We start from the raw sequence: 23,659 nt of genomic DNA, 5'->3' as shown, positions 1-23,659 counted from the left end.
GGCCTGTCCGGTGTAAAAGAAAGGCTCTAAACCTCTGTTTTGCACTGGCTCGGGCTCCTCCTTTCTTCTTCTATGCCCATAGACAGATGCTGCCCACCTCAGAGCCGGTTTTGAAAGATGCCCCGCCCCCCAAACTGCTTATAAGTAAGCATTCTCCCTAATGGAGCTCTTAAGATCTGCTTCTTCAACTTTCTGATGAGGAAGCCATCACCAGTAATGACAGCAATAATTCCATGAACACTTAGTCTGTGCAAGGCACTGTACTAAGAACTTTGTGCTTATAAACTTAGTGAATTCATACAGTAATACCAGGAGAAACCATTAAAACTCCATCTTCATACATTTTGGAGGGAATGCAGCCACTTTGGAAATTAGTTTGGCAGCTCCTTAAAATGTTAAACATATGACCCAGTAATTCCATCCCAAGGTACATACCTAAGAGAATTAAGAACATGCATTCGTACAAACACTTACAGTCACAGTAGCATTATCCTTAATAGTCGAAACAACCCAGTGTCCATCAACTGAAGAATGGATAAACACAATGTGGTCTTGTCCATACAATGGAACATTTAGCAATAAAAAGAAATTAAGTACCACCCAAGCCGGTGCTGCTAAGTGGTTAGAGCATTGGCCCTCACACGAAGGGTTGTGGGCTCGATTCCTGATCAAGGGCATGTACCTGAGTTGTAGGTTCAATCCCCAGCCCCAGTCAGGGAGACTGCCGGAGGCAACCTATGTGTCTCTCACATCAATGTTTCTCTCTCTCACCCTCCCTCCCTCCCACTCTCTCTAAAAACCAATGGAAAAATATCCTCAGGTGAGAATTAACAAACAAAAATAAAACAAAACAAATAAACAGAAAAAATTAAGTACTGATACAAGCTACAAAAAGGATGAACCCTGAAACAAAGCTAAGTGAAAGAAGCCAGTCAGAAAAGATTGGGTGAATTGTATGGCCTATGAATGAATGATCTCAATAAAGCTGTTTTTTAAAAACCCATTTTACAAATAAATCACGGCACAGAAATAAGCACATTGCTTAAGGGTACATAGCTACTTTGCTGAGCTCATTGAAAGAAACGCACTTCCAAATAGCAGCCTCTCGATGGTGAATGATTTGGGTTTGGTTTTGCTTCCCCCAGGATGGAAGTCATTTCCAGACTTTTCTTTGACCTCTGCCTGCATTAGGATCAGAACGCGTGGAGACGAACCAGTGGAACATAGTGGCTGCAAGGACAGGCCCTAAGAAGGCAGCCCTTCGGATTTTTTCCTTCTCCCTCTCCCCCTTTTTCTTCTCACAGTATGTCTTTGTTGCTCTTCTCATAGTAGCTTTTAGGCTCCAGGAAAGCTGGAATTTTGTTTTGTTTACCTCTGTATCCCCAGCCACTAGTTCAGGTCCTGGTTTGATGACGTGAACAATGGTTGAAATAATTAAGGGCAGTTCAGTGAATCGGGTGAGTTAACAGGGAGGTTTCCGATTTGGGTGCTGGTAACATTTTCAGAGATGGGAGTGGGGAGCACAGTTCCAGGTCTAAGGGATATCTGAGGTCCATGGGGAGACCCAGGAGAGGGTGGGTACACACAGGCAGATGTTTCACTGAGAGTACGTATAGGGACCAGGGTAGTACCCTGAATAGTGACAATGGCCCATTCGTAAACAATGGAGTGGATGGGACAGTGGCCATCTGGAGAGATCGTGCCCCACCTCAAGGGACAGTCATAGGGGAAGCATGCAAGCTTTTTCAGAACGGAAAACAAGGGTTGCCATGTGAAACCTTGTCTGAAGGCCAAGTTTCTCCTGGTCACCTGTTTCTGATTTCTGTTGCAACAATCTAGGCTTGAGTCTACCCTAGAAGTCTAGGGTATGTGTAGTGGGTCAGAGATGTTGGAGAGAAGCATCTTTTCTACGGAGATGGGTTCACCTGGAGCAACATTCTGGGTGGCTTGAATGGGAGCCAGCCTCTCAGCTTAGTCACTTGTTTTTAATGATTACATCAAAGAATAATGTTAAGAGTAAACAGGTAGTTACAAAATAGTACCTTTGACAGGATTCCATTTTAAGCATATATTAGAGAGAACTGGAGGAATATACCCAACTATCAACAGCGGCATCTCTGAGGGGTGGGACTATGAGGCACTCTCCCTTGGTACTATGTATTTCTGGGTTTGAATTAATAATGATGTCTAAAATTTTTTTAAAACATAGGTATTTTCTGACATAACCATGTATGCACATATATGTGCAGGTAAACTCATAGTAAAGGTGCCTAAAGAACATATACCAAATGGTTGACAGTGGTTACTGCTGGATGTGTGGGGCTTGTGTGGGTTGGCAGATGTATAGGAAATTGTTTTGTCTCTTTCGTAGTGTTTGAATCTTATTTAACATGTACTCCTGGGTTGTAAAAACAAAGTGGAAAACTCCAGTGCCCAACACCCCAATCCATCCATCCATCCAGAAGTAGAACTCTCCCAGATGGGAGGGAGGGGAAAACCTTTGTCAGGACACAGACAGTATTATCTTCACAACCACCCCCACCCTGACTCCAGGATCCAGCCCAATCCCCAACCCCAGGTGACACACACCGAAAGAGGAGCCAAGGGGCCTCATTGTAACACTCATTTTTATATAAATATCCGCAAGTCATGTTACAGAATAAGCCCCACCTGGGAAAAAAGTCAACATTATGTTTTTGTTAAACTGACCCCCCGCCTTCTAGGCTGGGCCCCAGCCTGGGGGCACCTGCCGCTTTGGGAAGGCTGAGGCTGCTGCCCAGAGGCTGCTCAGGAAGCTGCCTGTGTGGCCCACCCCAAGCTGACCCCCTTCTTTGGTGTGTGGTACATGGTGACCTTCTCTGGCCCTCCGTAGGCTGGGGCAGGGCTCTGGGAACGGGGCTCTAGAGAGCAGGGCCCAGGAGTCCTGGGGGCACTTGGAAATGGAGTGGGGGGACTGAGCCACTAAGGAAGAAGTAGACTCTGAAGCTTACAGGTTGAGCCTTTTGGGGCTGGGCACACAGAGGTGACAGGAACACGTGGGGGGAACCTGGGCTGTCAGCCAAGCAGGAAGCATTTGCACCTCTTTCCAGCCTAGGTACCAGGTTCCTTCCCCTGTTGGTCCACTTCCTGCTGGATCCCATATTCCTAGGGATAAACCCTGGGCCTGCCTGTCCCCTCCCAGCTCTTCCCCCTGCAATCTCCCCTCCCCCCACAGAGAGGCCAGAGGCTAGGAACACAGCACCAGTCTGAGGATTTAATTAACCAGGAAGGGGGGGTTATTGGGAGGGGCACCCCTGTAAAAATGTACAAAAGGTCTGGGGGGCTATGTGGAAGGGGAGATAAATATGTACATGGAACTCCCCTTCCTTTAGCCCCTCCTCCCCCAACCCTGAGAGGGCATGAGGACTTGGGTGGTAGGTGAAGGGGAGGGGGGCACTTTGGCCTCTGGCTTAGTGAGCCCTTGGGGAGGCAGGCCAAGGGCCTAGGGGCCCTCAGGGGGCGATGGTGCACCTCAGGAGATCTATGAGCTATGACCTCTGAAATGACCCCCACTCTCATGTATGTGTACACACACACATACACACACACACACACACACACACACACACACACACACACCCCTCTCTAGAAGTGTGTGACCTCTGCCCTCCCAATGACCCCAAGGTTCATCTGATGCTTGATCTCATGGGGGTTGGGGCTCTGTTCTCAGGTTCCATGACCTCAAAGATGGCTGGTGAGGTCGCGACCTTTGCCCTCCAGCCCTGGCTTAAAACCTCAGTTCTAGGATCTTATCAAAAGGAAAGGGGGATGGAGCTTTGCCCCTGCCCCTCCCCTCCCCTCACCTGTCAGCCCGGGCTGGGCCAGGGGCCCTAGGTGGGGAGCTAGGCCGGGGGGCGGGCACAAGTGGAGGTGGTGCCCCCAAAAGGGCTCCTGGTGGGGTCTTGCTGAGAAGGTGAGGGGTTCCTGGGGCCGCAGTAGGCGGCGGTGGAGGAGCCAAGCGGCTGTATAGCAGGGGATGGGCAGGCTCTAGACCATACAGGCGGGCAGCAGTCACTGCCCCTGGTCCAGTCAGCTCCTCTCCCGCCTCATAGAAGCGGGGTGGCCTTGCAAGGCGAGGGGGCCCTGCCAACCAGGCTGGCTCCAGAAAGCCAGCACAGCGCTCTGCAGGACCAGGGCCCAGAAAGGGGGGTGGCCGGGGCCTCTCAAACAGCAGGTGAAGGCCCTGAGGCCCGGTGGCAGCAGCAGCGGCGGCAGCAGCCTCCTCTTTCCGTTCTTCCTTTACCCGCACCGATTCCTTGGCTGGCCTGGCCCCTTCCTCACCAGCCCGGGCCTTGGGAGTAGCAGGAGATACTCGGGGCTGGGGCCGTGAGAAGGGGAGGTCCCTGGGGGCAGGTGTGGGGGGAGAGAATAAAGGTACTCCAGAGGTCAGAGGTCAGATGCAGGCTTGGGAGGGGGGGGGCGGGGGGCGGGCAGTTTGCGGAAAGCATACCTGTCTTTCTCCTCCTTGGTGATAGAAGTCTCCCTCCGCTCCACAGGCCGCTCCTTGTCTGAGCCTGGTGTCCGGGCGGCCTCAGGGGGCCGGACCCAGGCAGGAAAGGCCAGAGGACTGCGGTGCAGGCGACCCCATGGGTCTGGCGGGGAGACGAAGGCTGGTGGGGCCCCTGGGCTTTCTTTCTGGGCAAAGACGGCGCCGGAGTCTGGACAGAGGGCAAAGTAGAGAGTGACAGGAGCCAGGAGTGGGAAGCCCCAGTCAGGCACCCCGCCCCCCTCCTGCTTGAGCACATTAACCCACTGCCACAGCCTCCTACCCACCCTACCCAGGACTCACTGAATGTGGGGCTGCCCAGGCCTCCAAAGGCCCCGTTGGAGAGGGCAGCCAAGGAAGCGAAGCTTGTGGGACGCCCAAAGGGATCTGCAGGAGAAAAGGACGGTCAGAGCATTGGGCCGCCCACTCTGAGAAGCCACCAAGAACTGACAGGGAAGAGGCAGATCAGCAAGCAGGCCCCGAAGCCCTCGGCTGCTCGGTCTTAACCTTAACAACCTGGTGCTCGGCACTTCCTTGGGGCAGGCTAGGCAGTGAGCTCTGACATGCACAGTACTGTTTAACCTCACAAGCCCGATGAGGCAGCTAGGATCATTCCCACTTACAGGTGATGAAACAAGCTCCGAGAGGTGAAGTGACTTGCCAACAGTCAACCCAGGGCCTCTCTGACTCCAGAGGTCAAGCGTTTACCCTGCACGCCCCACGCCAGCCACCCATACCAGCTCTACAGCAAGCCAGTTACCTGAAAACCTCTGCCACTTCCTCCCACCTGACATGCAGAGCCCTTCCCAGCTTGACCCTACTTTCATGCACATGTCCCATCGCCAGTCAGAACAACTAACCTTACCCCTATGGGACCTCACAATTTCCTCTTCCAGGAACACCTTGCCCTATGCCATCAGGCTCAAATCCTTCTTGTCCACCCGAACCCAGGCGAAATCTCCCCCAACAGCCTGCCCGAGATGGCTAGGAACCAGCGGCCATGCTCTCCTGGGGCTGTGCAGCCTTCCCCCACCTTCCTCTCGCAGGTGGCACATACCCTTTACCACTGGCTGTTCTTTCAGAGACTATCTGGGCTGGCAGAGATGAGCAATCACTATGCCCTTTCCTATCCCATTTTACAGGCAATGAAATCAAGGCTCAGAGAGGGTAGAGTAATTTGCCCAAGGTCAGAGAGCAAGTGGAACCAGATCTACCCCCATTTCAGCTGCCTTTCGGGTCTAACTTCCATCCCCAGCTTGAGAATTCCTAGAAGTCACAGATAAGGCCTGAGGTGCCCAACATGCCCTTGGCTCTTACCAATGTGGGTGCTGGGGCTCAGAAAGGGTCCATGGGCCCCGGGAGCTGCCGTGAAGGGGTTGGCTGCAGCGTGGACGGCACCTGGGGCAGAGAGGTGGGAGATTCTGATGAGGCTGAGTGGGCGTAAGGTGGGCCTTGGGTTATATATGGGAACCTTAGGCCCCGAGAGGGCTGGCCAGACTCACCAGTTGCAGTGAAGAGGGAGGCAGCCGGGTGGGAGAGCTCCTGGCCAGTGGGCAGGGCCCCATAGGGCCCCGGAAGGCAGGGCAGGAGGTCGTTCCGAAAGTCAAGCTTGTGGGAGTCGCCCTGCGTGGGACAGGGAGAGGGCAGTGAGGAGCCAGATTTGTCCTCTTGCTCTTCTGCCCCTACACCCCCTCCGAGGGCTGCCTGGCGCCAAGATGGGGACGGAGTGCCTTCTCTGACCACCGTCTAGTTAGCCAGAGAGCCTAGTGCTGATTCGGAATTGCTAAGGCAGTGACCAGAGATGGGATGGGATGTTTCTGGCCAAGATTCTGCCAAGCTCTGCAGAAGGCAGACCCCCAGAGTTCAGGCAGGCCCGCTCTCCCCAGCCCTCCGGCCCCAGTACCTTCATCTTTTCCTGGTGTCTCAGGATCATGTAAGCCACGCGCACGTGCATGGCACACCACTTCCCTGGTTTCTGCCGCCCCAGAAGGATGACCAAAGGGAAAGGGAAGGAAAGAATGTTCACTCGTCACCCACTCCAGGCCTGGCCCTGGGCCCAGACTTGCCACACATCATCTCCTCTTATCATCCCTACAAATGAGGGTGACTAAGTCCATTTCACAGCCTAGGAAACTGAGGCTCAGAGAGATGAACTGTCTTGCCCAACGTCCCATGACCAGTTACATCTGAACCCAGGTCTCTGGCTTACAGTCCTTTCTCTTTCTGCTGTCCCACATCTGGCTGCCTCCATGTCTTGGATTTCTCACTCATTCTCAAGCATGACCTCCCCACCCCTCAGCCAAACACCCTGACACCAGCCCCAGCCGCATGCAGCCTGAGGTCTTCACCACACTCACCCTCAAAGGTGGCCGGAAATGGTCAGGGATCTGGGGATGGCAAAGCAGATTGGTGGCGATTCAGACCTGTTTACTGACCTGGCATCTCATCTCCGCATCCCCCAACTCCGCCCCCAAACATCTCCTGGAGACCCTGTGTGGCACCCTTAATCCTTTCCTGCTGGTGCTGGGACTCCTTTCCCTACCTCTCCCACTCTGAGCCTCTCCCCTCCAGCACCAAGGCCCTGAACCAGGCTCCAAGAAGACGCTTTGCTTGGGAGACTGGGAGTGGTTAGTGGGCAGGCAGAATGATTTCTCAGCAGAAGCAGCTGTCCTGTTAGTAGCTTTATGTGTGGGCCTGTTGAAGCTTTCTTTAGAGAAAAGCCTTTATTACTGTGAGAGAGTCTGGAAAACCTCTGGTCTAGTCTGTCCTTTGGGAAATACATCCTGTGTTCTTTCACGGTTCCCAGAGCCCTGGGCCCTAAGTGGGAGGGAAGGCTTGGTCACCTTGTGCCACTTCACAAAGGGACAGCTTATCTTTTCACTGTTTTATAGACAGAACTTCCTGGTATGATGTCATTTTGGGGAGAAAAAGTTTTTTAACTTAAAAAAAAATCGAAACCACTGCCCTAATAATCTTATTTCTCGGGCAAGTTCATGAAATTCCCATTCCTCATGCCTGGGAAATCCTGTCATTTACATAAATTCTCTCACATCATATTCTCAGGAACACCCCAACACGTATCAACAGGAGGGATCAGTCAATGATTCACACTCAGGTCAACCCTGCTCTACTCAACAGACCTTCCAATTCCAGCAGGACCCGCCTTGGCCCCTCACCTGTGTCCCCTTTTGGGGAAGCCCGCTTGGCATTGGCCCCAGTCGTGGTGGCAGCTCGGGGTTCATGCTCTGGGAAAGGGGAGTGGAGAACAGTCAGGAGTGCTGGCACTAGGCAGAAAGGGTCTGTCACCAAGCTGGGGACTGGCACAGGGAGGAACGATGGCTGTAGGGAAACGGGGCCACACGGGGAGGGCAGATGGGCATGGTCTGGAGAAGGGGAAGAAGGTATGTGGACCTGGAGGTGCTGGGTTTTAAGGGGTGGGGGTGGTGAAAGTGTCTAGATTGGGAGCTCACCTTGGGCTGGAAGGCCCCCTGCAGGGAGCCAAAGGAGACAGCCGGCGGGAGGCCCGGAGGGAGGCCGGGCACTGCGGGAGGGAAGGCCGTGTACGGCTGTGGAGAGAATGGGACTAGTCCAAACTGGGAGTGGAGGTGCGGCCCACGTCTGGTCTGCCCATCAGTCCTCTGGCCTCCACCCTAAAGCCCCCCAGGGAGCTTAAGGCTCTTGCTTTTGAAGCTGAAGATTGGACCCCCAACAGTTAGGGTCACACGCACTAACGCATCTACGCCCACACACCACACACACGCACTCACATTATGCCGGAAAAGGCCTTCCATCTTTCCTGGGTATTTCTCAAACTAGGGAAGAGAAGGGAAGAGTAAGCTGCTAGCCAGAGACCCGGGCCTTCCCCTGAAGCCAGACCCTCCCCCCAAGCCTCTGAGCCTTATCACCGGCCCAATGAGGAGCTCACCATGTGGGGGCCGTGGGGTGGCAGCAGGCCTGGGGGGTAAGGGGTGAAGTGCTGGTGGGTGTGCTGGTGGGTATGCTGGTGCTGGTGGTTGTGCTGGTGGAACTGGAAGGCCAGGGGCCGGGCTGAGCCCCCTGCCCCCACCACCTCAGGGTAGCGAGAGTTCAGGTCCTGGCCGATCAGGTCCTGCTCTGTGGGAGGGGAGGGGGAGAAGGCTTTAACATCTGTCGCCACCTGTCAGCCTCCTTGGGCCCGGGTGACTGGCCTTCCCTCTGGCCTGGAGCCACTCCCTCCTCAAGCCCTGCAGTCTGCTAAGGTCCAAATGCCCCAAAGCTGACTGGGCCCAAGCCCAGGGTCATTGCCCCCCACCCCCCGGCCAGGACCCCAAACTCACCAGAAAGGGCGTTAGCAGCTGAGGCCCCAGGGTGCCCTGGCACCTGCAGCAGGGGTGGGGGTGGGGGCAGGGTGGGGCCAGGGGAAAACAAGGAGGGGTGGTGGGGTGGTGGGGGGGGCCGCAGCCCAGGGGGAGGAAAGCTGTGGTTGGACAAAGGTAGGGGCAGTGAGGGCGTCGGGGGCCGGTGGGTGAGCTGCGCGGACGAGGAGGAGGCAGATGAGGAGGAAGAGGACGAAGAGGATGATGAGGGGGGAGGCTGAGCCACGGGAGGGGCCGGGGCCTTGGGGGGCGGCCGTGAAGAGCTGGGGAGAGAAGTGGGGAAATGAGTGAGGGGTTGGGAGGTGCCAGCTCTGACAGGAGTGGGTCAGAAGCCTGGGCGATACCTTGACCCTGGTTCTCCAACATGGAAGGTGGTAGAACCCGGCCCCCAGGATTTCCACCCCCGCCAAGGAACCCATCCTCAGACGGAGGTGCCTCCCACAACCGACAGCCCCCTCTCCCCTCTCTAGGGCTCATCTCCCACACAGCTGCCTCTGATGTCTCTGGCCACACGACCTTCCCTTTTCTGATTCAACCACAGCACAAAACACATCATACATTTTGACGCTTAATTACAACAGGCCACCTGGGCCCTACCCGCCTAAGACAGTGGGAGCAGCTCCCTGCTGGCCTGACCCAGGAGTTCTAGGTCCAGCTCGCCGTGAACACCCTGGGTGACCTTGAGCAAGTCACTGCCCCTCTCTGAGCCTTAGCTTTCTCAATAAGAAAAGAAATAACATTGACGACAGTAACAGAGAGAGCGTGAATAATAATAGTATCAATAGCTCTTACCCTTCAGTGAGCACTTACTGTGGGCCAAGTGCTGTCACTTGTTTTATACGCTAATCCAACTCTCCAACATTTCCTACCACCTTCCCAATCGCTGCCGCATCCATGGAACCACCTGTACCTTTTACCTCTTTAACATAACTCAGTTTTTCTTTTTAACTTAGCTTCACCCAAGCCACAATGTGTGAAATCAAGGAGATACTAGTCATATTTTTCTAAAGCACATACAAACTGAAAAAAATGTGCTCACATGACATCTGAAATTATCTCACACATCACTAATGATGAGTGTACACACTTTGGGAAACACTGCATTAACTCACAATTCTCACAACAGCTTTATGATGAAGGTACTATTATTATTTCATTTTACAGAAAGGGGAAATTGAGGCTCAGAAAGGTTAAGTGACTTCTCGAACATCACACAGCCAGGAATGGCAGAGCAAGAATTTGAATTCAGGTCCGACTGACACCAACGCCAGCCCTCTTAACCATCATGACAGCATTTCCCAAAGTATGTCCTAAGAACGCTATTTCCAGCGGAGGTGCCTGGCACAGAGGTCTCACCAGCACACAGACTGAGCAACGGCACAAACTGGATCCCCTGCATGTGAATGCCCAACGCGTTCTGATGAGTTCTGTGGTCATCTCTTCAAGTTTGTGTCACCCGGTGTCTTTCAAACTTTTCAGTCTCAGAATCCTTTTTCAAATCATATCCCCAAGGTACTCTCCCATGCCCAGCCACAGAACGCAGGGGTGACTGCCAGAAGGCCCAGGCCTTTCCAGACCAGACCAAACCCCTACCCACTCACCTGCCAGTGCTGAGGTCCAGGCTGCTGCTGCCATAGGGAGAAGTGCGGATGCCAAAGGGCGAGACCCGAAGCTGCAGCTGGGGTGGGGGTGGCAGACTGGGGGTGGCCGGCAGGGGTGCAGGGGGTGAGACAGGAGGCCGAGGGGCTGGTGGAGGTGGTGGTTCCTTCGGGGGAAAAGGCACTAGCAGCGGATCGGGCCCTGGGGGCTGCTCCTGGCTCCGCTCCAGGCCCGACACTTTAGGGACTATGGAGAGCTTTGCTTCACAGTTCCCATTGAAGGCGCCATGAGGGCCCGAGGCTGCGAGGGCAGGACAGCAAACATTCGATTAAGACCCGCGCTTACCCTAAGTCTCCCTTGTCTCCAGCCCCAGCCCTTGGAACCAACCTTTGCTGGTTGAAACAGTAAAGGATGGGTCGAGGTCATCATCGGAGACCTGGGGAAGAAGGGGAGGGACAGGGTCAGGTTCTGGTTAGGCCAAGCCATTACCCAGGAAGGTCAACAACTTCTGAGCCTACTAGGAACTGGCAGTGGTGGTGAGTCTATTCCATCACCTCAGCTGAAATCCATCGGAGACTATACTCTAGGGCAGCGGTCGCCAACCTTTCGGACCTCATGGACCACCAGTGGTCCGCAGACCACCTGTTGGCGACCGCTGCTCTAGGGGGCCTATGCCTGAGGAAAAAGGGTGGAGCAGCTGAGCCTAAGAATCTGATAGACCAGGAGGCCTAAATGGCGGCAGCACTAAAAAAGCAAAGAAGCAAGGAAATAAAAACAAAAAGGTATCACTAACTGCTGGCCAATAGGCCTATCTGGTTTCTGTCTGGTTCATAAGTTTTAGCAAAAATTACAAACTCATTGCCGGTATTTAGAAATCCAGATTCCTCATAAAAATTCAGACTTGCAGCTTCTCTTGAGAATGGGCCCCTGGTCTCACATGGCAACAATGAGCTAGTGTTAGATAGTGGCCGCCCCCTTTAAATGGATGAGAACGCTCTGGTTCATCACAGTCCCTGTCCAGCCAACTTTAAAAATTAAAACAAGACACGTCAGGGAGTACAAATTTAGTTAGTTATAGGGGTAGAGTCCCAACTGCTAGGATCCACTATTTCAAAATAAGCAGATGAGCCTTATTAATAAACTGAAATACACCTTTATAGTGCGTGTCCCTACACTGACTACAATGGTTTAGCAGCCTCAATGCCATGGCCACAGTCTCTGCTGAGACTCTCGTTATTAAAGACTAATGGCCAGGAGGAAGGACCAGCCTGTTCCGGAGCCACGCTGAATGTCGGTGGAGAACCATGGGTCTCTCTACGGGCTTCAGAAATGATGGCGCGAGGCAGGGGCCTTCTACTCTCTGGTCACCAAGGAAAAGAAGCCATTGACTCTCTCAACCCCAAAAATCTAATCCTGGCTCAACTACCTCATCCTTCCCGCTCAAGGGGAGGCTGTCTGCTGCACACAGCCGCTAAGCTGCAGATGGTTTCACAGGCCGCACCACTGCCCACCGGACCCGTTCCAGCCCAACTCACCCTCTCGTCCAGGTCGCTTTCCGCATCACACTGGGGAGAGAGAGACAGGCGTCACAGAAGGGAAGGAGTGGGGCTTTCAGAGTCCAGGGCGGACGGTACAGGTGGGGGCACTTACTATGTATCCGGCTTCCAGGGAGTGACGGGAGGAGACCTGAGGAAGACCAGAGTCCAGAGGTGAGGGAGCTGCCCGGGAGCCTGTGGAGCAGGTCTGAACTCCCAGGGGGCACTCCGGGCCCCTCCTCACCTACTCTCCATTTCCTTTCGGCCGCCTCGGCGGCTCCTGCCCACCCGTTCCCCGCTCCGGCCATTGTCCAAGCATACCAGACTCTCCTATCTGTGCTTCTGTCCAAAACAACTTTGCCGGTTTCTCCCCTGAGCAAAACTTATGACTATTCTTCACGGCCTGACTAAGATGTCCTGGGGGCTTTCCCCAACCACAGCTCTCCCGGCCCCGGGCAGATCGAGCGCTTCCTCCCGCGGTCCGGCGGCTCCGCTGGGTTCGGTATAGGTGTCTGCCTGCAGGTGGTTTCTCTCCCACTAGCCTGCCACCCCCTCCAGGCGGCAGAGAAGATCTCATTCATTTATGACCCAACCGGGTCCTGTGCTGAGGCCGGCCTGGTGCCGCCAGCAGCAGGCGGGCCTGGGGCCGGGCCTTGTGGGCCCGGAGGGAGAGGGGCTCCCGCGGCTCTGCCTTCATCGGTGTCCGGGAGACGCCACCGCTGTTTACGGGGCAGTGGCGTGGTCACTGGAACACGGGCCTAGGGAAGGGCGTTCCGCCCAGAGTTTTAAAGCGCAGGGGCCCAGGAGGACAAACTCACCTCTTTCCTTCTCCGCTTATTGGGCCATTTTCGGGCGCGATCCCCGGAGGGCCGGCCGGGCTCCCGGTCGGAGCTGTCCCCTGGCTCCCCGGCCGCCCCGCTGGAGCCGCCCCGCTTCCGCTTCCCCGAGTGCTTCAGCCGGTGCTCCAGGCGCTCGGGGGGCTGCAGAGAGGCGTCCTTCTGCGGAGGAGGAAGTGGGGCTCCAGTCGACGGAGAAAGGAAGGCTCCGGCCGTCCGGGGGCGACCAGGCTCCCCCAGCGGCTCCGGGCTCGGCGGCCGCCAGCTTCCGGACCCCACGGACCACCGCCGGCCCCTGGAGACCGGCCCGACCGCCTCCCACCCCAGGGCGGGGCAGAGGCCTGGCCAGAGGAGCCGGTTGCTCTGGTTCGGGGTGCCAACCTTCCCCCTCAACTCCACCCACCCGGGCACCGTACCCTCCCCGCGGCCCCTGGGAAGCCCCCGAGGACCCGGCCCTCAGGCCCCACCTGCAAGGCCTCGAGGCTGGCGAAGCTGGCGATGGCGAAGCCATCGATCAAGTCCTCCTCCTCTTCCTCCTCCTCCTCCGGCTCTTCCTCGGCCTCCCCGTCGTCCGCACACCCCCCCTCCTCTTCCTCCTCTTCCCCGCGACTGCCGGAGCCCGCAGGCCGCTTCCGAGCTCGGGGTCGCGGCGGCCGAGGCCTGGGACGGGGCCGCCGCCGTCTCGGGCCTCCGGGCCGCTCTCCAGACGAAGCTGACGACCAGGGCCTGGCGGGCGGCGGCGGCGATGACGAGGACGAGGAGCCGCGCGGGGCAGCCAACAGGGCCCGGGGCGCGTCGCCGCCAGGACCTCGGCGGCGCCGCTGCTGCTCCCGGTCTCGGTCTCGGCGCGAGCAGCGCCGCCGCCGCCGCTCTCCCTCAGCGGCCCAGCCCGGGCCCGGAGCCGCGGCCGTCTCCATGGCGACCGCCCTCAGTGCCGCATCCGGAGGCGGCGGGGCCCGAAGCGGCCTGTCCGCAGGCCCAGGGTCGCAGGCGCGGCGTTGGCGGCTGCACAGGGACGAGAGGGCCACGGCTTCCTTTTTAAAGCAGGATCTGCTGGCCCTGAGCTTGCCCCAAGGCCAAGGCCTGGGGAGCCGGCGCCGCCCCCGGGGCGACAAGCCCGAGGGTCCCCACCCCCCAAGTGGGGCCGGCAGGGCCAAGACGGCGAAAACGGGGCGGCCGTCCCTTTAAGGCGAAATCTCAAGTTGTCCAGCCCCTAGCTCCTTTAAGACGACCAGACGGTGTCCGGCCGGCCTAGTGCGGTGGCCGCCCCTTGCCAGGGGGTCGAGACTAGTCTCCCCAAAGAGGAAGGGCCACCCCTTTAAAAGGGACCGAAAGCTCTCCCCGAAACGCAGACCTCCCCTTTAAAAGTGTCTCAAGTCCTCCGGCTAAAAGAGGCCACCCCTTTAAGGAATCCTGGGTCCTCAAAACAGCAGGCCGCCGCTTGAAAGGCTCGAGAGTTTGTTTCCAGTCCTCCACAAGCGGCCACTTCCCCTTTACGCTGAATTTAAAGGACTTTCTGGAGTAGGGAGGAAGAGGAGGTAAGAATCCTCACTCGCTCCAATTCTCCCAACAGCAGTTTTCAATTTGTCAGCTCCTGTTCGGCGGCTTCCCCTTTAAGGCTGGCGTTGTAGTCTGCCGAACTCAGTGGCCACCCCTTTAAGGAGATTTAAAGGGGCCTCCTCCAGTCCCAGCTCTTCCAGCCTCCGCCTCCAGTCGCCATGAAAGGCGCGAGGGGGGGGCGGGGCCGCGGGGGCCAGCCCTCCAAAGCCCCGGATGTGAGGCAACAGTGACGGGTAGAGCTTCTCTGTCTGCCGACATAAAAGTCTCTTCCTCCTTTCTTCGTCTCTGTACGACGCGCTCCTTAAGGGATCCGAAACAGCCGTTGGTCAGCGGGGAAGCTCCAGCGCACCCTCTTGCTGTCTCCCTTGGAGTCTTGGGCCTCTTCTCCGCCAGGACTTCCCTACCCCCCTCCCTCTTCCTCAGCCTACGCCTCCTTCCTCTCTCTGCCTCCTCCCACTCTTCGCCCCCTTCCCCTCACCCCTCCGCAGGCTTAGTCGTTGATTGGTGGAAAAGTGCACGTCAGGGAGGGGGCGGAGTCAAACTCGGGGAGTGGGTAATTTGTAACCGCCCTCAAGTTCCGGATTGGACGTACGTCAGATTAGTTCCGTCCTCCACCAAGTCTCGTGACTCGACTGGCTCGGAGTAGGTGCCTGGGCGGTCCTGCAGAGGGTCCCGCCTTTTCCCGGTCTCCGTTCATTGGCCCGCCTTCTGACGGCGTCAAGGCCAGGAGTCCGGTGGTGCTGCGCGAGGCCTGGGGGCGGTTGGCCGCTGGGCGGCGCGGCTGCGGAAGCTCCCCGTCGGCCCCCAGTGGCGCCGTCTCCCTTTCCGCCGCTGGGCTGGGCCCACAGGCCGCCTGGCTGCGCGCGCACGCGCCGCGGCGCTGACGTCGGGCGGGCAGCTCGGCAGTGTTAGCTCCGCGGTGGAGCTGGTGGCGACCGCCGGACGCGCAGGGAGGAGGCCGCGTCGCCTGTCCTCTCGGTTCCGCGGGAAGGTGCGGGCCTGTGCTCTGCGCGCGGACGAAAAGAAACCCCTGGCTCCGCTGGGCCGGGCACTTCCTCACGTATCGACTCGCTGGGTAGTAAGAATTTTTGTAGGAAGATACTCCTACGAGTCCCATTTTACAGAGGGATGGGGACCGGCCACCAATACTTAGTTCCCTAGCCGGGATTTGTACTCGGCCTAGCCAGGGTCTCTAGCCTGTGCTCTTAGCCGCCGCCGTTTGCCTCTCTGGCCGGTCACTGTGTGCAGACACGGCACTGACCCACTCCACTTGCTTACCCTCTTACAAAATGGGCACAAACCCCCTCACGGGTTGCTGCACATCAGGCACCGCTGACAGTTTGCTGTCGGTGCTGCTTCACTTGATTACTCGTAGCTTTTGAACCAGCAGCAGGGGCTGCCTCGATCCCGGCCTCGGTCCCCTCTGGGACTTGCAGTCTCCTCTTTGCTTGTAAGTGAATTGGAACAGCCCTGACCAGGGCCCCTGATCTGTCTTCTGGAGCAGGTTCAGAAGCGTTCCTCCACACAGGAATACACGCCAGGAAATCAAGCATCTCCAGCGACCGTTCCCCACCCCCTCCCTGTGTCTAACCCTCATTGCCTTCCCTGACACCTTCCCCATTTCCCAGTCTGAGAGCCGAAGTAGTGCCAATCATGCCAATAGTCCCAATCCATTTCAAACTCAACTTGGAACATACAAAGCAATCAGAAACATACCAAAAACTTTACTAGAAATACAGAGAAAAAAAAATAAAATGGTCTCAGAGGCTTCCCTTCCCTCCAGGATGGATGTACAGATAAACAGATGGAGCTCCTAGGTCAGATGGGGCGGCTCCCTAATCCTCTTCCTCCTCTTCCAGGAGCAAGGCATCCAGCTCCTCCAGCCGCTGCTGCAGCAGGGGTCCCACATCTGGGCCGGGGGCCAAGTTGGGAGTAAGGGTCCTGCCAGCAGCAGCTCGGACCCCACGAGACGGCCGCCGGGATCGAGGAAGGCTGCTGTCCCGAAACTCCATAGCCCGCCGCAGCTTCCTCGAGCTGGTCAATATCAGAGTCCCATTGCGCACCCGGGGTTCCTCAAAGATGGTCTCAAATGTCCTGGACCAGGCAGGGAGAGGTGCTGGTTACCAGCACGCCTCTGGTTCGAGCCTTCCCTCTATCGCCCCCAAGCCTTCACCGTTTCTCACCTCCTGGTTGTAGGTGACTGATAATTCTTGTTGGTGTAAATTTCTTCCAAGCTGAACTCCTTCTTGTTCAACCTGGGAGCAAAGAGCAGAGGCCACTGAAAAACCTGGGACCAGTGGCGCCTGGAGAAGGGAGAAGCAGGGCCTGGTCTGTATTTCAGTTTCCGGGACATGTCAGATGCCAGGAGAACTGCCTGAGGCAGACAGATAGTTCTAAGCACAAATCACCAGATTGGACTGTGCTCCCTGAGAGGAGACAAAGCCACACTTAAGGGAATGTGAGTCAACATCTGTTTGGCCAAGGCAGCTCCATATACAGTAAGCATTCACCTGATCGGTCGAGGCAGCCCCATTGGTGTAAGGTTTAGTTGAGGACGGGCCAGTGTCCTGCGTATTCTAAATCGAGAAACCTTTCCCATGGTCTGCAAAAACGGGGCAGAGGGTAAGAGTGCAGTATGGGCACAGGCTCCCACTTGGCTCCTCCCCCTCATCTGTACACCTACCTTGGTCTTGGGGTCGGAAAGCACTTGGTCCTCTGAGGCCCGTGGCTCCTTGCCCTTGGTCGAGCCCAACCTACAGAGAAGATGAAGGCTCAGGGACAAAAAATATTCATAGCACATCCCCACTTCCTGCCCATGGGACACCAGGGCAGGAGGCTAGGCCCAGGCGGGGGCCAGGGATTGAAGGGCTTATTGAGAGCACTACCTGGGTTCTGCAGGTTCAGAGAAGGAGGAAGTGGACGCAGAGGACGAACAAGATGTGCCGAGGGGAGGAGAGCCTCCCACTCCTCCAAGAGGGAAGACCTCTTTCCGGAGACAGGGTCGAGGGGGTGGCGGGGCTCCAGCCATCTCCCCACCACCCACAGTGTGCCGTCGAGGCCGTGGCCGGCTTGGGTGGTGTGGAGCAGGGGGCCAGCTGCAGGGATCTGAGCCAGGAGGCCCCAGGTCAGGGCAGGAGTGGCTTCGGCCCAGAGATGGCTTAGGAGGAGATGCTGGGGGATTGTGGGCTTGGGCTCGCCACTGGCGGATAGGGGGGCGGGGACTGACAAAGGCAGTATCCTCAGCAGCCCTGGACTGCTCAGCCTCTGAGATGGCAATCTTCAACTCCAACTTCATGGGGGGTGAGGGGGGTGGGGGCTGTGGGGCTTTGATGGGTGTGAGGAAGATGTCTGCAAAGCTCTCTAGCTTGGAGCGGACAGAACGGAAGAGGGGAGCCAAGCCCCAGGGACTGAGGCGAGGGCGTAAAAGGCTGGACGGCGGTGGGGTCGATGGGGCTTCCAGAACCGGATCTGGGGCTGAGGAAAGGAGAGGGTCACAGGTGGGCATTCCTCAGCTGCAGGTGTCTAAACCCGTTGAGTAACTTCAGCCCCTCCCCAAACACTAAACTGCCCACAGAGGAAGCCTATTCCTAAAAAAACCCTACATTTAGGAGTTGGACAACAGGCCTCTGAGGTCAAAATCCCTTCTTCACATACCAACCTCTGCCCTGGGAGGGGGTGAAGCCCCTCTGAGAAGCTCAGCTAGGGTTTTCCAGAGCCCCACACCTCATCCCTGTCTCAGTCCTTACTTGCTGATGGGTTCTCCAGAGGGTCTGCAGGCAGGGCAGATGGCTGGAAGGGGGGTTCCAGGTCCCTGGACGGAGGCTTTGTCTGGTGAATCATCGTCATGGACTCAGCTCTGGGGTGAAGGGGCAAGGTCAAGGCTGGGGAAGCTCCCAGATCCAGATCCCACCTCGCCAGCACCTCCCCTGTCCCTTAAGGCTACTGAAGGTGCTACATGGAACTACTGAACAAGAAAATGCTAATACCCTAGTTCTGGCTGCCTGAATAATGGTTGTTGTCTGGGTATCTTAATAATTCCTTCCCCAGCCCTCTCACCTTCTCGCTGGGACGATGAAGTTGGAAGTCTTGTCGGCCAAGTCCTGGAGAGAAACATGGGATGTTGGTGGGGAGGCAGGGAAGCCTCCTTAGCTTCCCACATCCCAACTCTCAGCCTCCAGATGCCTGCCTGGGTTACACTAAAGACTTTTTCATTTGGTCTTTGCTCAAGCATATGTTCCACCTAAAATGCTGTCCTCTTTTCTCTGAGCAAAATCTACCCCGGACTCAACTCTCCTGTCTTCTACCCTCACTGGAGTGCCTGCCCCAGCTGCACCCCTGACATCCTTACCGGAAGTACGTTCCCATACCTCAGCTGGGGGTCTGGGACCGACAATGTCTTCTAGCATCACCACCAGAGTAGGCGGGGGTGCCCGGTCCACCTCTTGTGAAGGGTCTTCTTCTGGGCCAGAGGTTGTCTTTGATGGACACCTCAGGGTGGGAGAAGGCCGGTTGATGCGGCTCAAGGGCTCTCGGCATAAGTGCAGTGGATAGGCAGGCCTAGAAAGGGACCACAAAGATCAGAGGGGTTCAGCTATGTTACCAGCTCACCCCTATCCTGCCTTGCTCACCTGGCCTGCGATGACCACATAGCCTGTTGGGGTGGCGAGGCAGGCAGCTGGTGGTGAACAGAATCCCAATGGTTGCTGCAGTGTGGTGGGGTGGAGGTCTCCTCTTGGGGCACCAGGGGGACCTAAGAGAGGAGGTGTCAAGAGCAAGGTGATGGCCCTAGCCAGTTTGGCTCAGTGGATAAGAGCGTCGGCCTACGGACCAAAGGGTCCTGGGTTTGATTTCGGTCAAGGGCACCTACCTTGGTTGTAGGCTCCTCCCCAGCCCAGGCCCTGGTTGGGGCTTGTGCAGGAGGCAACCAATCAATGTGTTTCACATCAATATGTCTCTCTCTTAAAAAAAAAAAAATCAATGGAAAAATATCCTCAGGTGAGGATTAAACACACACACACACACACACACACAAAGAGCAAGGTGATGGAATGAGGCTGAACTGGACAGGCCTCCCTGTGCCTGGCAGTGTCCTACGCCACAAAGCTGACAGAGGTTGTGGCTAATATTCACTCAAGAGCTCCAAAGAGGTAAGTTAAACGGAATTGGGCCCAGATATCAGTGCTCTGAGCTGCTGGTGTGGGATCTAGGGAATCTCACCCAAGCTGTTTAAAGAAATGAAAAAAAGAGAGTGATCTTGGGCGAGTGCCTGCCCTGTTCGGGAACTCCGTTTTCCTCTGTGCAGTGGAGCAATGATCTCAGTCTGCTGCCCAAGGTTTGCCTACAAGTTGGGCTGGGAAGAAAGCAGGAGGGTTTATCACTCTTAGAGTTGTAGGGAGGTGGTTCCAGCCCAACGCGGTTGGCTGGTGGTGGGGAATGGGCACTGGAGACCCTGCCCATCTTGAGGTTGGAGTTAGAGAGCCAAGCACACTCTAGCATTAGGGAGGCTGCCTGAGCAATGAGTGTGAGAAAGAGGTGCTGGTGCCTCAATCCTCCTCACTGGTGAGCTGGCCTGACTGTACTGAGAAGGGAGCCGGGGGAGGAGGGAGCCTCCCCTTTCAAGGGGCTCACCATATGGGCAGCCATGACATCTTCCAGCACCACGGCTAGGACCCGCCGAGAGGCCTTTTCCAAGGGTGAAGGGACCACGGGGAGCTGTAGCCTCCGCCGTTTCGGGCTTCTGGCTCCCCATGATGTTCGAGTCAGGGGCTGGCGGCACAGGCGCGGCTGGCCAGGGGCGCTGCAGGACGAGAGAAGCGGAGGACAGCCGCTGAGCCTGTCGTTGGCTTCGTGGTCTCCCCTGTACGGTCACCAGGCTCCCCGTTTCCCGAGCTCAAGGCACGCTGGCAGGGTTCGCTCTCACCTGGAGTCCCCGGGCAAGTCCATGGGGGAAGCGGCGGCTCCGGGGAGTCCCTGGGGGATCCCAGGCTGCAGCCTGGGGTGGGAGGTGGGGAGCGGGGGAACGGGGAGTGAGGGCCAGCCCTTTCCCTGGGGCTCCGCCCTTCATGGTAGTAAGCAGTTCTCGGTAGCCGACGGGGCTGGAGACTTGGGGCGCGAAAAAGCGCCCCCAGTCGGCCGTCCGGAGGGTCCGTCTTCCCACTGCCGCCGCCGCCGCAGTCAAAGGATCACTGCTAGGCACTTGCCGCCAGAACCTGGATTGTAGCGGCCCCAGCTCTCCCACGGCGCGAGCCTCCTGGGGCCTTTGTCCCCGTAGATTCTGCCCCGAGAACGGCCCCCACCCCCATTCCACCCCGGCGTCAGCTGGGATCCTGTCCGGAGCGGCTGTTTCCTCCCGATCCCCAGCCACAGCCAGCGAGTGGCCGAGGACTCCGAAGCAATATTCCCACACACCGACGCTTCCCCTCCCGCCAGATCCCTCCACTGGATCCGAGCGGAAGGAATCCCACAGCGCGTTTCCTCCAATCAGACGCCGCGGGAGGGTCCTCTCCCCGGGAGCTTCGGCTCAGCAAAGCTCCACTCCAGGACGGCCCGAACTTGAGCATCGCCAACTCTGTGAGGCTCCCCGGGGACCCGCTGTCCAGCAGATGCCCCTCCACTCCAATCCCGGAGGTCCCGCCCACAGACCCCCTCCCTCCCCCCTTCCTCCCCCCTCCCCGGGTCCCCGCCCAGCTCTCTCCCCAGCCCCGGACCAGAGGGTTCAAAAGTTTCCTTCCCTCCCTCCTCCCGCCCTTTCTGCAGCCGCTCGGTGCCCTCCCCCGCTCACTGCTTACCGCCGCCTCCCGCCGAACCCGGGTCTTCGACGGCTCCCACCTGCGGCTCCTTTAAAACTAGCCTAACCCAGTGCCGCCCAATCGCCGAGGGCCTTCTTCGCGGAGCCCCGGGCAGTGCCCAATCGCCGGCCCGCGCCTTGCCGGGTGGTGAGAAACCCCGTGAAGCCACCTGAAAGCCATCACCTCCCGGGGTGCGCAGCCAAACGTGGCAGCGCGGCTTTTGTGTTCGAGGGCAGATCTCGTTGTTCTCGAGGAACCAGAGTGAGCCGCGTGGCGTCACCTTCCGAGGGCCAGGCGGTGGCGGAAGCCTATGCCAGGTTTCTTGAGACAGTGAGACAACCGTAGCGAAGCTAGCTGGCCGCCACGTTTTTTGAGGGCACCTTCCGGTCCTTTCGCTGTGAGGCCAATCAATGTGAACTGAGTGCGAACGATAGGTGAAATTCCCAGTTTCCTAGAGAGGCTCGTCGAGGCCGGTTTGGTCCCATCCTGGGTCCCTCAACCGGGTTCCCACGGCGCTGGGGAGAGGTTGGAGTAGGTGGTGAGGGCCGGAGACGGGGACGGGCGCCCCTTCCGGCCCCGTTGCTCGGCGGGGTCCTGGAGAGACCGAGCTGAGCCAAAGGGGCGGAGACTGGGGGCGCTGAGCTTAATTTACCCGAGTGTTGTGCACCTCTTCAGGAAAAGGGGTTTCTGCGGCCCGCGCAGAGGGCTCCGGACCGGGGCGTCATTGCAGGAGACCAGTGACCTGTTCGGCGTGCGCTGAGGGGTCTGGCCTCTTTCCTCTAAGCACCAGGCTCCCGTGAGCCCGCTTTCAAAAGGGGCCCGGCCGAGGAGGCGTGCACATGGCTCTTAGGAAGGGACCAGGGAGGTAATCCCGCTGCCTGGAGAGGCTGCACCATAGAACCTTTATCCCGAGCGGGCCGGTGATGGGGAGGAAGTGGGTCAGTCCTGGCCCTTGCATTGTGCAGGCGTTCTCGCCGCCTAACCAAAGCCAGTGCCTCCACTCGTTCTCCTTCCCAGGACTCCCTTGTCTAAACCAGGACATTTTTTAAAATCGGTTTTTCAAGAGAGAGAGAAACACCTATTCTGTTGTTGTTGTTCCCCTTAGTTTTGCATTCATTGGTGGCTCCTTGTATGTGCCCTAACCAGAGATCAAACTGCGAGGTTGATGTACGGGGAGGAGGCCCTCAGCAACCGAGCTACCCGGCCTGATTTTCTTTATGCAAGAGAGCCTGAAGCCTACGCTCTCTTGCCCTGAGGTGCCTCCCCAGCTCAGCTGGATTCTCTCTTATGGGATTAAATGATAAAAGTAATTGGACAAAAGATGACACAGAAAGAGCAGAATTAGCAAGAGTTGGTATGGAAAGTGAAAGCTCTCCAACTCTATAATCAAGGACTGGTCAATAGCTCTTCCAGGACAATGGCGGCTCTCTAATGGCCTGCTGGGCCCTCTGGAATTCATTCTAAGGCTTCTGGTAGCAGTAGGCGGCAGCTCTTTCAGCTAGAAGTGTTCTCTCCCCCTGGATGGAGACTGGCTGCGTAGTACCCGAGGATGTTCCTTGGCGGTCTGGTGATGCTCGGACATCCTTCTCTCTCACTTAATTGCTTAAACACATAGGTACTTCCCAGGCCCCAAGGCAAGAAAAGTTGCCAGGTCTGAGTTTTCATTCTCTAGATCTCCTGAAGAACTCAAGGGCAAAGGAGGTGTTCTTAAAGAAAGGGCCTGGGACTGAGTAAGCTGGTAGGTAGGGCACAGCCCTACAACCCTAACTGGGGTGCTGGAGTTCATCAAATTGAAGTCTAAAGTAGACTCTGGTGTCTTGGCTCCCAGCCCAGGCCCACAATTACCAGCCTTCATAGCTTCAAGATCTTATTTGGGCCCTCTTTGTGACTACCATTTCAAAAACTCCTGTCTTACCCATCACCTGTGTACACACTCTACGGCAGTGGTTCTCACCTTGGCTGCACATTAGAATCACCTGGGTATCTTTTTAAAATCCTGATTTCTGGGCCTCGGAGGATGAGGCCTCGGAGGATGAGGCCCAGAAATCAGGATTTTAAAAAGATTCCCAGGTGATTCTAATGTGCAGCCAAGGTTGAGAACCACTGCTCTACGGTGTGGCCAGAAGCCCCACACAGTCTCCAGCAGCCAGGCGATGTGGCTGAATATTGGCTGTCGGCACTTCAGTGTATCATTCTTCAGAAACTCTGGGCCCCTTTAGACTGGGTTCCCACCTGCTTAACTGTTCCCTGGCTTCAGTATAATGAGAACAATAAACCCTGCCATGCCTTATCTCAAAGTAGACTTGGAAGATCAAGATCAAGTGAGAAGACACATCTCAGTGTGCCTGATAAATAAGTTAAGTCTCAGGCTACGGGTAAAAAGAGGGTGATGAAAACCACCTATTCTTCCTCTCAGAGTGTCCTATGCCTTGTCCTCCCAAGCCAGCTGCTCTGCTAAGTA

At 56.9% G+C, this 23,659-nt stretch overlaps 2 protein-coding genes across 3 annotated transcripts; both read right to left on the bottom strand.

Moving 5' to 3' along the window:
• Window positions 1-2,609: 2,609 nt before the first annotated feature.
• FBRS (fibrosin) lies at window positions 2,610-13,767 on the bottom strand (the record flags this gene model as incomplete). The annotated part of the gene is made up of 18 exons (XM_081090539.1): window positions 2,610-4,382; window positions 4,490-4,697; window positions 4,829-4,912; window positions 5,843-5,923; window positions 6,028-6,148; window positions 6,429-6,500; window positions 6,883-6,912; window positions 7,702-7,770; window positions 7,996-8,091; window positions 8,293-8,337; window positions 8,451-8,638; window positions 8,842-9,143; window positions 10,482-10,779; window positions 10,867-10,915; window positions 12,015-12,044; window positions 12,130-12,165; window positions 12,833-13,012; window positions 13,318-13,767. The coding sequence occupies 18 exons, from the start codon at window positions 13,765-13,767 to the stop codon at window positions 3,839-3,841; spliced, it is 2,883 nt and encodes a 960-aa protein (XP_080946665.1). The 3' UTR covers window positions 2,610-3,838.
• Window positions 13,768-16,114: 2,347 nt separating this feature from the next.
• Window positions 16,115-21,446, bottom strand: PRR14 (proline rich 14). Of its 2 annotated transcripts, XM_081090408.1 has the most exons (12): window positions 21,199-21,242; window positions 20,331-20,402; window positions 20,039-20,207; window positions 19,039-19,160; window positions 18,778-18,967; window positions 18,467-18,510; window positions 18,157-18,266; window positions 17,296-17,884; window positions 17,094-17,163; window positions 16,921-17,012; window positions 16,594-16,665; window positions 16,115-16,504 (listed from the first exon to the last, which is right to left on the bottom strand). In XM_081090408.1, the coding sequence occupies exons 2-12, from the start codon at window positions 20,351-20,353 to the stop codon at window positions 16,246-16,248; spliced, it is 1,740 nt and encodes a 579-aa protein (XP_080946534.1). In that variant the 5' UTR covers window positions 20,354-20,402; window positions 21,199-21,242; the 3' UTR covers window positions 16,115-16,245. The 2 variants fall into 2 exon arrangements, with proteins under 2 accessions (XP_080946534.1, XP_080946535.1); XM_081090409.1 differs by lacking the exon at window positions 16,921-17,012 and having other exon boundaries at window positions 21,199-21,446.
• Between the last annotated feature and the right edge of the window lie 2,213 nt (window positions 21,447-23,659).

Source organism: Myotis nattereri (genome assembly GCF_964212035.1).
Source record: "Myotis nattereri genome assembly, chromosome: 4".
Taxonomy (NCBI): domain Eukaryota; kingdom Metazoa; phylum Chordata; class Mammalia; order Chiroptera; family Vespertilionidae; genus Myotis; species Myotis nattereri.
The sequence above is the reverse complement of the archived record's forward strand: the minus strand, read 5'-3'. Positions and strand labels throughout refer to the sequence as shown.

What these genes read in the sequence shown, in the direction of transcription:
- PRR14 (XM_081090408.1), bottom strand. Translation starts at nt 20,353, where the DNA reads ATGGACTTGCCCGGGGACTCCAG. An exon ending in ATGTGGTCATCGCAGGCCAG is followed by an intron (nt 18,968 to 19,038) that starts GTGAGCAAGGCA and finishes GTCCCTTTCTAG; the next exon opens with GCCTGCCTATCCACTGCACT. An exon ending in TTCATCGTCCCAGCGAGAAG is followed by an intron (nt 18,267 to 18,466) that starts GTGAGAGGGCTG and finishes CCTTCACCCCAG; the next exon opens with AGCTGAGTCCATGACGATGA.